General features: G+C 42.1%; 1 protein-coding gene and 1 long non-coding RNA gene across 2 annotated transcripts in view; both read left to right on the top strand.

Annotated features, from left to right (window-relative positions):
• The first annotated feature begins 132 nt into the window (after positions 1 to 132).
• Positions 133 to 3503, top strand: LOC120442495. Its single transcript, XR_005614725.1, has 3 exons — positions 133 to 171; positions 2404 to 2511; positions 3378 to 3503. It is a non-coding gene; the product is annotated as an uncharacterized LOC120442495 (long non-coding RNA).
• A 39-nt stretch (positions 3504 to 3542) lies between these two features.
• The window catches only part of LOC116328041 (collagen alpha-6(VI) chain-like), a 49744-nt gene continuing 40347 nt past the window's right edge, over positions 3543 to 12939 (top strand). Inside the window, exons 1-6 of the mRNA XM_039618981.1 lie at positions 3543 to 3964; positions 4225 to 4782; positions 8611 to 9219; positions 9555 to 10112; positions 10316 to 10867; positions 11159 to 11737. Coding sequence (XP_039474915.1) covers positions 4656 to 4782; positions 8611 to 9219; positions 9555 to 10112; positions 10316 to 10867; positions 11159 to 11737 — 2425 coding nt within the window. The 5' untranslated portion in view covers positions 3543 to 3964; positions 4225 to 4655. The remainder of the gene's footprint in view (positions 3965 to 4224; positions 4783 to 8610; positions 9220 to 9554; positions 10113 to 10315; positions 10868 to 11158; positions 11738 to 12939) is intronic.

Here is a 12939-nt window from a genome sequence, read left to right as displayed (position 1 = left end):
CATGTAAATCCACCTCTAATGAGCAATATGACGGGAGGAGCCAGAGGAGGTGCGACCCTTCCTCCTCCACCCCCACCATCGCCCCTCTCCTCCTCTAAAAGCAGCCCTCAGCTGCAGCTCTGAGTCTGCTGTGTTTGGTTGCAGAGGTGCTGATGCTGCTGCAGCAGAGCTGTAAGTGGGTTCACGTCTTTCTCTCTTTAATCTTGTGCAGTCAGAGAAAATGTGCAGATTTTTCTGTGTCGGGTTGGGAAGTTTGGAATTTCCTGGAGTGTCAGAGAGGAAATGATTTCAGCTTTAAAAAGACTTCTTGCGTGAACAGTTTACCGTCTGTCTGCTCCTGAAAATATCACCTGATGATGTCTGATCACAGGTCAGTTTTGTTGTGATCATTGCTGTGATTTTGATTCTTCTTCGGAATCAGATGGTGTGAAAGCGGCTGCTTGTCTGCTGAGACAAGCGTGTTTCTTACCTTGGCACGCCTATGCAGCCGCCTCTTCAGATTGGGATTCATTTAAAATGTGCTGCTTGATGAATGTTCCTTGATGGACTGACGCTGCTGACTCAGATCACTGGAGCACCAGCTTTTTATAGTTGTAGATTCATAGTGGCACCTGTGGCCAAAGCTACGCTATCGACATTCAGATCAGTATTGAGCATGTTTTTAGATCTGTCCACTTCAGTGTAGAGCAGGGGTGTCAAAGTCCAGTCCTCGAGGGTCGCTGTCCTGCAACTTTTCCATGTGTCCCTGCTGCAACACACCTGAATACAATCAGTAGGTCATTAGCAAGACTCTTTAGAACCTGACTGCATGCTGAGGTGGTGATTCAGCCATTTGATTCATGTTACAGCAGCTCATGAATGAATAAACATGGTGCAATAAAAGTACTGTTAGAAGTACATTTTTCCAAACACTTACATTTACATAAATTAACCTGAGTAGGGTTATGGGTTGCCACCTCAGCATGCAGTCAGGTTCTACAGAGTATTACTAATGACCTACAAATTGTATTCAGGCGTGTTGCAGCAGGGACATGTGGAAGTGTCAGGACTGCGGCCCTCGAGGACTGGAGTTGGACCCCTGGTGTAGAGAGTTAAGACGTGCTGTGTTTTACCTCAGCGGGTTTTTGTGGTGACTGAGTGTGATGCTGTTTGTTGATATGCTACAGAAATGCAGCCTGCGTGTTCTTATGTGCAGCTTACTCAGCTCATGTGTAGAAAATTCATTCTGCCTACGAAGGCGTACCAGGGCAATATTTAAAAAAGAATATTTAAATAATGTTATTACTTTCTTATACTTTTGCTCTTTATTTGCTTTAGCGTGTAATCAAAGTTTATATTTAATGAAAAAGGTTGAAAATAATTTTAGATCTCTAATCTCGCTGCTTTTCTCCAGAATCTATTATTAATATTAATTTTAAGAATAAAGTCAAAATATTGTTTGAACTTTTTTTTGTTAACATTTTGTTCCAGTACATGAGCGCGAGCTTGCATTTGCAGAATGAATAAGGTTTGACTTATGGTCTTTTTATTTTTATTTACTAGTGAAAATCCTCAATATTTAATGTATTAACAATTCTGATTTGAGTGTTTTAGAATGATTAAAAATCAAAGTCCCTGAAATCATTTCCAACTGACAGAATGAAAAAATGTTGGTTTGTGTTTTGTCTGTGTTATAATAAAACAAATCTTTGGATTTCAGATTATTGTCTGACTCGAGGGAACCTTTCTTATTTGTCCTAAACACTTATCAAAAAAAGTGACCAGTGACAGATAATTAGTTAGAGACTTACAATAAAATACAAAACTAAATTTTGAAATTAAACTCCATATTGTGGGATTTTATCAATATTGGCTACGAAGTCACAAAACAATAAAATGAATATTTGTCAGCTATAAAAAGTAATTCATCCTTTGTAGATAAAGCCGGTTAGTCCAGTTATATATTTTACAGTCTGAATCCAGTCTGGGTGTTTAACACTGAAGCCTTTCACAGTATTTTATTATTCAGGATAATCAGTGAGAGAAATGACTTTTGTTAGTTTAGTCGGCGCTGAGAGGAACGCGAGTATGTAAGAAAGAAACATTAATTCATCATTTCATCGACACATGACGGGGGCTAGACTAATATTCAGTTTTAGAGTTCATATTAACTGTTAATTGTAGCTAGGCTCAAAGTGTTAATGCTAGCTTATTTGAATAAAAAACATTGTCATATGCAAAACTAGGGTGGCATAGGATTATTTTAGGGAGGCACATGCCACCCCATAGATCCGCCCGTGGGCAGACTTTGTGAAATTAACTGATTAAAAATTAAAGCCATGTCATTATGCGTGAAAGCATGTTCACGTGATTTATAATGTGTACATTGTTGTTGGTACACTTTCCGTCTTGTGGCTGGTGTAGGAGGAGAGAATCAAATGAGCGGTCCCAACATGACGGGGAGGACAGGTCTCCTCTTCAGCCTCATCACAGCGGCACTTTTCTGTGGCGTCGCTGCTCAGACAGTCAGAGGTAGGTACTTGAATGCAACATGCCAGGCTGTGTTTTTGAAACCTGAGTTTAGGTGCAGGATATTCCAGGTGGTCATGTGCTTTTGTACATTCATGTGATTGCTTTCAAAGACAAACTGTTAATTCTCAATGGCACGGTGTTGCTTCCAGACTAAATAGTCTATTTTATCCTTTTTAAAGGAATTGAGAAACCAATTTAATTCATTTTTCTACTGATATATTTCTGTTTACTCCATTAAAATGTGATATTTTTCAGTTTTCCACAGTGGTATAGCATTCAACTGTAAGCAGCAAAAAACCCAAAACAAATCATGAATATTTGATTCCTCAGTGATCTCATAGTGTGTACCGTAGAGCAGCGGTCCCCAACCCCCGGGCCTCGGACCGGTACCGGTCCGTGAGTCGTTTGGTACCGGGCCGCGAGAGTTGAGGCTCAGGTGTGAAATGTGTGGTTTTCAGGGTTTTTATCAGTTTTCAGCGTTATTTTGTTATCGTTTTTATCGTTAACTCGGTTTTCCTGGGTCTTTTCACGTGTGTTATGAATAAATCTTCTTTTTTCGGTACTAGTTTTATTTTGTTGTATTTATCCGCGACACCTTAAAGGCCGGTCCGTGAAAATATTGTCGGGCATAAACCGGTCTGTGAGGCAAAAAAGGTTGGGGACCGCTGCCGTAGCGGGTCAGTGGGATTAATAGTAGAGAACAGGAGACAGAACATTTTATACAGTAATACCTGTTAAAAACTCCATAGTGTTTCATTAGTTCATCACAGTTATTGGACCTTAGCTGATAATGTTATTTGGGGACTTTGTGTCATCTTCCTGTAATACTTGTGTATGAACACTGATTTTCTTTTTCTGCTATCCAGAGTGTGAAAACGTCACCGTCGGTGACATCGTCTTCCTAGTTGATGGCTCGTCCAGCATCGATGATAAAAGCTTTCAGGACATCCGCACATTTCTCCGCAACACCATCCAGAGCTTTGAAATCGACCCGACAAAGTTCAGATCGGTTTGGTGTAGTACAGCGATGATCCTTATCCGGAGTTCCAGCTGACGGATCATAGGGACAAGAATTCCCTGCTGGCTGCAGTGGAAAACCTTACCCACCGAGGAGGCGGCACAGAAACCGGCAAAGCCATAGACTTCCTCCAGAAGGAGTACTTCACCAAAGAGGCCGGCAGCCGAGCTGAGCGACGTGTGCCTCAGATTGCTGTGGTCATCACAGATGGCGAATCCACTGATGACGTATTGGAACCTGCCAGGAGACTGAGGCAGCACGGTGTCATCGTGTTCGCCATCGGGGTCGGACAGATCAACCAGACACAGCTTAAAACTATCGCTAACTGGCCCTCGGAGCGCTTCATCCTCACCACTGACAGCTACCAGAAGCTCCAGGATCAGACCAACAGCCTGCTGGAAACCGTCTGTCTCAGTCTGGAGGATCAGCGGCTAGGTAAAGAAAGCTGATTGGTTTATACAGTTTGCAGTGATCTCTTTATTTTACAATTAATTATATCTAAGAAACACCTAAATGCATTTTTGACATGGACACAAGAATCAACAGAAACCTGAAAATACACATTTTGCTTGGTCCATCCTCAGCTGTGCCTCTGAGCACTGTGAGGTAGTAGATCACATGAGCGCTAGGCTTGTTGTATACTTAAAACTCTGCATGAACTTGTAATAAAACACTTTTGCTTCTTTCTTCTTCAGCTTTGGTCGACAGGTTTGCAGATATTTTCTTCCTGGTGGACAGTGGAATAGCTTCAAACCAGTTCACCCTGTTTAGAAATGAGCTTTTCAGACTGTTGAATCGACTGGAACTTGGAGCGTCTGGTTACCGTGTCGGTTTGGCCCAGTACGGTCAGGACGTCAGAGTTGACTTTCGTCTCAGCACTTATGAAACCAAGCAGCAGATCGTGGCCGCTGCCCGACGTTTCCGACTGCGTTCACAAACAGGCCAACCACGAAATCTTGGACAAGCTCTGTCCTACGCTAAAGAGAACTTCTTCACTGCTGAGGCAGGAGGCCGTGCAGACCAGGGAACCCCACAGTATTTGATTGTAGTGGCTGGAAAAGATTCGGATGATCCTGTGTTTTGGTCTGCTAAGGAGGTCAAAGACGAGGGGGTAATTATTGTGGGGATGGACGCAGGTGCGACACAGGATGCTCTGGACCGCTTTGCCAGCCCTGGCTATATCTTTGATTCTTCAAGAGTAACTCTGCTGATTGACCTGCTCACAACCCAGAGAGTGGAGACTGTCACTGAAGGTGAGAAAGCTGCCATCGGTTCATCATCATCATCATCATCAGTAACTACAGAGCAGTGTTTCTGAAGCAGCTATGAGTGCAACGATGGTTTATTATAAGTAAGCCAGAGTTTTTCAGAGGAAGCAGTCAGATCATCCCAACTAATGATGCAGAAAGTCTCCACAAAATCACCTGAGGTTATTTTTCCAAGGTATTTTTGCCCTTTTAAAACTAAATAGCTCTTCACTGTACTTTAAGACCCATTACTATCAACTGTGATCCAGGTGTACAAAAACCTGGATCTGGAACATGTCAGCATAGCTTTTTCTCTCTCATGTCACAGCAGACCATAAAAAACCTCAATGAAGGAAGGAATTCCACAATTTTTGTTCTTTTATTCGTGGAGGCTAAGATTTTAGTAGTATGTTTAGGTCTTATGGTTGGTTTGGTGAGTGAAACTCAACCATGCCTGAAATGTGCCTGCAGCATTATCACCTTCACATTAAACTCACAAACAGTTTTAACAAAGATCTCCAACATCACTGTCTGGAACGCAGCGCCAAACCATGACAGAGCCTCCACTGTGTGTCACAGATGGCTGTAGACTCTCACTGCTGGGCCTCTCTCCTGGGATCCTTCCTACGATGTTTTGAACCAAACACTTGGATCCTTCGCTCCATCAGACCTGTTCGTCGGGTCTACAGTGCAGTTCTTGTGTAATTTTAATCAACCTTCTTTTATCATGAAACCCACCATCGTCCATTACCAAACCCCAGACCCACATATATATATATATATATTGACACATGTTCTGATTTCTACCACTTGTACCAGTGTTGCCAACTCCTCAGTAAGGAAAATCGCTATTGGCTGTCCTAAAAGTCGCTAGAAGTCGCTGAATAAGTAGTAATTGTAACCGACGCTGTAGGAGAGTTAAATAACATTTTGGAAGAGACATAAATTCAGTAAATAAACACCCTAAATGCATTTAGAATATATTTACAACTACAAATTAAATTTCTTTAAGCAATTATTGTTTTTTTTAATGTCACAATTCCAACCCTCCTCCGTTATCCGGGCTTGGACCGGCAAAAGTGACCCGAAATAGGCACTCTGGTGGAGTTACTTATTGTGTGTGTTTGTGTGTTTTTAAGTAGTTTTACACCTTGTGATCCACAAAAAGTAACAGTAAAAGAAGAACTGACTGCGTTAGCGTCAGGGTGGGAGCAGCGGCTTCGCTCATGCACAATTTATCTGCAGTTTGGACACGTAGGGATCAACATCTCTTGCTCTGACAGCAGCTGGGGGCGACTGCTGTGTGAGGACTATCCACCACCTATGAGTGCTTTGGCACAGGTGAGGTGTCCACGGCAGCACCCGCTGCTTGTTGAGAGTAAGAGCGATACGTGCTTTCAGGTCAAAACGTCATCATAAGTCTCCTATAACACCAGCAAAAGTCTCCAGATTTGTCACTAGTCGCTTTTTAGAAGAGAATCCGCTAAGCATAGTGACAAAGTCGCTAAGTTGGCAACACTGGTCTCTACATCTGTGCTCTTTTACACTTTTAGAGTTTTCAACAAAAATTTTTAAAGTTATTAACAAAACTAGATTAAAATGCATTAAAATCCTGGAGATGATCTTTTGACTCTAAGACCGTGCAGATGTTGGTTACAAAAAAGTTTAAATCCTCACACACACTTCAGCAGTGAAGTCACCATATTTTACAGCCTGATTTTGTTTTTGTTTTGTTTTTAAAAGAAGAAATCTATAGCTTTTTTTGCCTTTTGTGGCAGAAAACCAATATGGCACCAGCTGGAATTCTAAACCTGAGCCTTTAATTCAATTCAATTCTATTTATATAGTGCTAAATCACAACAACAGTTGCCTCAAGGTGCTTTATATTATAAGGTAGACAATAATACATACAGAGAAAAACCCAACAATCATATGGCCCCCTATGAGCAAGCACTTTGGCGACAGTGGGAAGGAAAAACTCCCTTTTAACAGGAAGAAACCTCCGGCAGAACCAGGCTCAGGGAGGGCGGGGCCATCTGCTGCGACCGTTGGGTGAGAGAAGAAAAACAGGATAAAGACATGCTGTGGAAGAGAGACAGAGATTAATAACAGATATGATTCGATGCAGAGAGGTCTGTTAACACATAGTGAGTGAGAAAGGTGACTGGAAAGGAAAAACTCAAGGCATCATGGGAATCCCCGGCAGCCTACGTCTATTGCAGCATAACTAAGGGAGGATTCAGGGTCACCTGGTCCAGCCCTAACTATATGCTTTAGCAAAAAGGAAAGTTTGAAGCCTAATCTTGAAAGTAGAGATAGTGTCTGTCTCCTGAATCCAAACTGGAAGCTGGTTCCACAGAAGAGGGGCCTGAAAACTGAAGGCTCTGCCTCCCATTCTACTTTTAAATACTCTAGGAACAACAAGTAGGCCTGCAGAGCGAGAGCGAAGTGCTCTAATAGGGTGATATGGTACTACAAGGTCATTAAGATAAGATGGGGCCTGATTATTTAAGACCTTGTATGTGAGGAGCAGGATTTTGAATTCAATTCTGGATTTAACAGGAAGCCAATGAAGGAAGCCAAAACAGGAGAAATCTGCTCTCTTTCTAGTCCCTGTCAGGACTCTTGCTGCAGCATTTTGGATCAGCTGAAGGCTTTTCAGGGAGTTTTAGGACATCCTGATAATAATGAATTACAGTAGTCCAGCCTGGAAGTAATAAATGCATGAACTAGTTTTTCAGCGTCACTCTGAGACAGGATATTTCTAATTTTAGAGATGTTGCACAAATGGAAGAAAGCAGTCTTACATATTTGTTTAATATGTGCATTGAAGGACATGTCCTGGTCAAAAATGACTCCAAGGTTCCTCACAGTGTTACTGGAGGCCAAGGTAATGCCATCCAGAGTAAGAATCTGCTTAGATACCATATTTCTAAGATTTTCAGGGCCGAGTACAATAACCTCAGTTTGATCTGAATTAAGAAGCAGAAAGTTATCGGCCATCCAGGTCTTTATGTCTTTAAGACATTCCTGCAGTTTAACTAATTGGTGTGTGTTACCTGGCGTCATGGATAGATAGAGCTGGGTGTCATCTGCATAGCAGTGAAAATTTATGCTATGTCTTCTAATGATGCTGCCTAAGGGAAGCATGTATAATGTAAACAGAATTGGTCCTAGCACTGAACCCTGTGGAACACCATAATTAACCTCAGTGTGTGAAGAGGACTCTCCATTTACATGTACAAACTGGAGTTTGTGGAGTTTGTGGAGGTTAGATAGATATGATACAATCATGGCTCAAGAGTTGGCAGTTCGCCTTGTAATCGTAAGGTTGCTGGTTCGAGCTCTGGGTCCGACAGTCTCGGTCGTTGTGTTCTTGGGCAAGACACTTCACCCGTTGCCTACTGGTGGTGGTCAGAGGGCCCGGTGGCGCCAGTGTCCAGCAGCCTCGCCTCTGTCAGTGCGCCCCAGGGCGGCTGTGGCTACCTACAATGTAGCTTGCCATCACCAGTGTGTGAATATGTGAGTGAACGGGTGGATGACTGAATGTAGTGTAAAGCGCTTTGGGGTCCCCAGGGACTAAGTAAAGCGCTATACAAATACAGGCCATTTACCATCTACCATTACAAACCACTGCAGTGCAGTACCTGTAATACCTACATATGTTCTAATAGCTCCAATAGGATTTTAATGTCTACAACTTTAAAATGCAATAGTCCTGAAATCTATCTTCTATTCATCTCTTATGTACAATGTGTGGCTAAATCTTGATGATTTCTGTTTCCAAACAAAGTTTCAGATGGGTCGACTAAACTGAGTGTGCTCCTTTCACAGATTGCAAAACAGCTAACAAGGCAGACATTGTGTTCATTGTTGATGAGTCTGGAAGCATTGGAGAGGAAAACTTCAGGCTGACACGTAATTTCCTGCGCTCGGTCATCAGCGGCCTGGAAACTGGTCCATCTAAAATCAGAGTAAGCATTATTACATACAACAACGTGCCGACTGCACACATCTCCCTCAACTCATTCAGAGACAAGGCAGACATTCTGCAGTTCATCAGCTTCCTGCCTTACCGTCAAGGTGGTACAAAAACTGGGGCTGCCCTACACTTCACCCTGAAAAACATCTTCACTGAAGAAAAGGGCAGCAGGAAGGATGTCCCAAAGGTAGCAGTGGTAATCACAGACGGTGAATCCCAGGATAATGTGAAGGAACCTGCAATCGCTCTCCGTCGAGCTGGTGTCACAGTTTTCGCTGTCGGAATCAAAGAGGCCAATAAAGCCGAACTCTTGGAGATGGCATCTTACCCCAAGTTTGTTTTTACTGTGGACAGTTTCGTCAAGCTGAAACCTCTGAAAGAAAATCTGCAGGCAACCCTGTGCAACACCATCATCCAGATCGGGGTCCAGGACAGGGAAAGTGACGCAGAGACCAAAGAAGGTTTGAACTAAGCTTTCCTGATAAGTTGCCGTTAGTTTTCCCTGAGCAACTTTTGTAATAGCATTATTGATACAATGCTCTGTGTTAATGTTAGAGGAATGTCAAGGTAGGAGATTGGATCTTACCTGATAAAGTCTAAAGGCTTTTTGTTCCCACAAAAAGAGTAAAAAACTCCTCATCTATTATTAAGTTATAGTTGTTCATAAGCAGCCTGTCAAACATGCTTGGTGTAAACATGGTTTCTCAAACATTTCGGACTCTTTGAATGTTCAGTTCAACCTCGCTCTCTGTGACTGTGTGGGAAGATCTAACTCCCGTTGTTTGTTTCTCTTCAGCATGTGAAAAAAAGGACCTGGCTGATATTTTCTTCCTGATGGATGACTCAGGGAGCATTCAAAATGCAGATTTCTATGACATGCAGAAGTTTATCATTGAGTTTCTTCATACCTTCCGTATTGGACCAGACCATGTTCGCATGGGTCTTGTGAAATATTCAGATTCCCCCTCTCTACAGTTTGACCTAACACAGCACTCAGATGCTAAGACAATGGAAAAGGCTGTGGAGGAAATCCGTCATGAAGGAGGTGGAACAAACACAGGAAAAGCACTGTCATCCATGAAAGGACATTTTCAGAACGCAAAGACGAGCCGTGGCTACAAAGTGTCAGAGTACCTGATCGTCATCACCGATGGAAAATCCCAAGATAAAGTTCAAATTCCTGCAGAAGAACTGAGGGTGCAGGGGGTCATCATCTACGCCATCGGGGTGAATGCCTCAAATGATAATGAGCTGAATGAGATTGCTGGGGATCCAAAGAGAAAGTTTTTTGTCAAAAATTTTGATGCCCTGAAAACCATCAAAAATGACATCATCAGAGAGATCTGCTCGGAAAGTGAGTTAAACTAAGTTGGGCTTGGCTTTATGTCACACATCACTGAAATAATAAGAGGACAGTATAGAGAACAGGACCATAAAGTATTTCAAAAACTAGATTAGATGTATATATGTATTCCACTTTCTTTCACAGGACTTTCACATGCTCAGAACTGTACAAAGGGAAAACCACACTAACCTATATTTGTTCCTCATCCACAGCTTGTAAAGACATACCAAGCGATATATTTTTCTTAACTGACAGCTCTGAGAGCATCTCTGAGGAAGACTTCCAAAAGATGAAAAATTTCACGAAATCTGTCATTAGCAAGTCCATCATTGGGCAGGATAAGGTGCATGTTGGTTTGATGCAGTACAGCACCACCTCACGCCTGGAGTTTGACCTCACCACACACTACAACCTGGAAGGAATGCTAAACACCATCGATGATATGGAGCAGATGAATGAAGGCACTCGCACTGGCAGGGCCATCACAGAAGTCTCGCAGTATTTTGATGCAGCCAGAGGAGGGCGTCCTTGGGTGAAGCAGTGGTTGGTCGTTATAACAGACGGTAAATCCCAAGATAATGTCAGAGAACCAGCTCACGCTCTGAGAGACAAAGGAGTGGTGACCTATTCCATTGGAGTGGATAAAGCTAACAGGAGTGAGCTGTCGGAGATCAGTGGCTCATCTCAGAGGGTCTTTATTGAGAATACCTTTGATGGATTGAAGGAACTCGAGACCAAGCTGGCCTTGAAGTTCTGTGAGAAAGGTAAGAGAGGCTGTTTAAATCCATCTGTGATGTCAGACTGTCTAAAAAGTACTTTGAAGTAACGAAAGGAGGAGTCTGTAGAGATGTTAAATCATTGAGTAAATTAACTCAAAATTCAAATAGAAAAAAATTAAACCCATTAATACCTCAGCACAAATGGCTAATGATTGATTTGGTAAAATAAAAATTATTTTTAAAATGTTTGTTTTGCTTTTTTAGTTTTTATTGTGACAACAAAAAGTTCTGTCTTTGCTAACCTTCTTACTGCCTCTTTTTTCTTCATCCATCCAGATTGTAAAAAGACAGAAAAGGCTGATATTATTTTTCTGGTGGATGGTTCTACAAGCATAGGTGATGAACAGTTCAAAAGTATGCAAACCTTTATGGCTTCAGTTGTGAACCAGACCACAGTTGGTAAAGATCTGACTCGTTTTGGAGTCATTCTCTACTCTGACACACCCAAATCCAGCTTTACTCTAAATGATATTTACTCCAAAGGAAAACTTCTTGAAGCTCTGCAGCAGCTGGTACAACCAGATGGAAGCACCTACACAGGTGCTGCTTTGGCATACTCGCTGCAGTACTTTAACGCTAAACATGGCGGTCGGAGAGAAATCAGGGTGCCTCAGATTCTCACGGTGATTACAGATGGAGAAGCTACTGACCGTGACAGACTGAAAGCAGAATCTGATGCTCTGCGAAAAAATGGGGTCACAGTCATCAGTATCGGAGTGAAGGACGCAAAGAGGGACGAGCTGGAGACCATGGCTGGTGGCGACACATCCAAAGTTTTCTTTGTTGATAATTTTAAGGATTTAGAAACTCTGTACCAGAACATTTCTTCTGTCATCTGCAATTCCACTAAGCGAGGTAAGAGTGTCCAAAGTGAATTATTATCCTCTCTTTAGTTGTCTTTTAGTCAATTCAGTTTTATTTATATAGCACCAGATCACATCAGTTACCTCAAGGTGCTTTATATTGTATGGTAAAGACCCCACAGTGATACAAAAAAAGAGAGAAAATCCATACAATCATATGACCCCCTATGAGCAAGCACTTTGGGAAGGAAAAACTCCCTTTTAACAGAAAGAAACCTCCGGCAGAGCCAGGCTCAGGGAGGGGCGGGGCCATCTGCTATGACCGGTGGCGGTGAGAGAAGCAGGACAGAACAAAGGCACAAAAAGAACCTTTTTCATAGCAGCAGAATGTATCGATCTCTGAAAATCGTGTTTTTGGCTAAATTTAAGTGAGGTAGTCAGTCCAGTTACACTAAAGATAAATATGTGACAGTCTGCCATACTTGGAAGAACTTTTCCATAACGCGTATGCTAATGCAATAATCATTAAGCAGCTACCATTTCCTCCTTTTAATAGCTCTGCCAGTCCATATGTAAACTTTATATAGTATACATATGTAATACTTTATAGTGGCCACACACAGCACACAGAAGTGCTCGCTATTGTATCTTATATTATATGAATGAGGAGTGCACTGTAAAGTCTCGTGCTCATCCAAAGCAGATCTATACATTCTTACAGACACATTAAATGTTCTGTTTTAATTTCAATTAAAGTTACTGTTGTTCAGCTGTTGTTGAGCAGCGTAAGACACAAAGTGACAGTGCCAGGACGTTGGACTTGTAATTACAGAGCTACACAGATGTATAAATGTGAGCAATTCGAGGATCATATCTGTATGGAAGGTCTAGGGAAACATCTGAAACCAATGGTACAAGTTCATTTTGAATTTGATAGCAATGGCATATCTCACCCAAAATGGACCAGGGGCCCGTTTCCCACTGTGTAGCATCCCCTCTTCTTTTAACAACAGCAAATAAATATCCAGGAACCAGGAGAGCAGCTGATGCACTTTTGAGAGAGTAACTGTGTTCACATGCAGTGATTTCCATCACAGAATGATGCCGTGTTGTTAATGAATTGCTGCCTGAGGGCGAAACATTAAAGGCGTCTAGTATTGATTTTCAGCCTTGTCCCTTTGCACACAGAGATTTCTCAAGATTTTCAGAACCTTTTGATGATGTCATGTACTGTACATGATGAGATATTCATAA

The sequence above is a fragment of the Oreochromis aureus genome, linkage group 11, assembly GCF_013358895.1.
Source record: "Oreochromis aureus strain Israel breed Guangdong linkage group 11, ZZ_aureus, whole genome shotgun sequence".
Taxonomy (NCBI): Eukaryota; Metazoa; Chordata; class Actinopteri; order Cichliformes; family Cichlidae; genus Oreochromis; species Oreochromis aureus.
The sequence above is the reverse complement of the archived record's forward strand: the minus strand, read 5'-3'. Positions and strand labels throughout refer to the sequence as shown.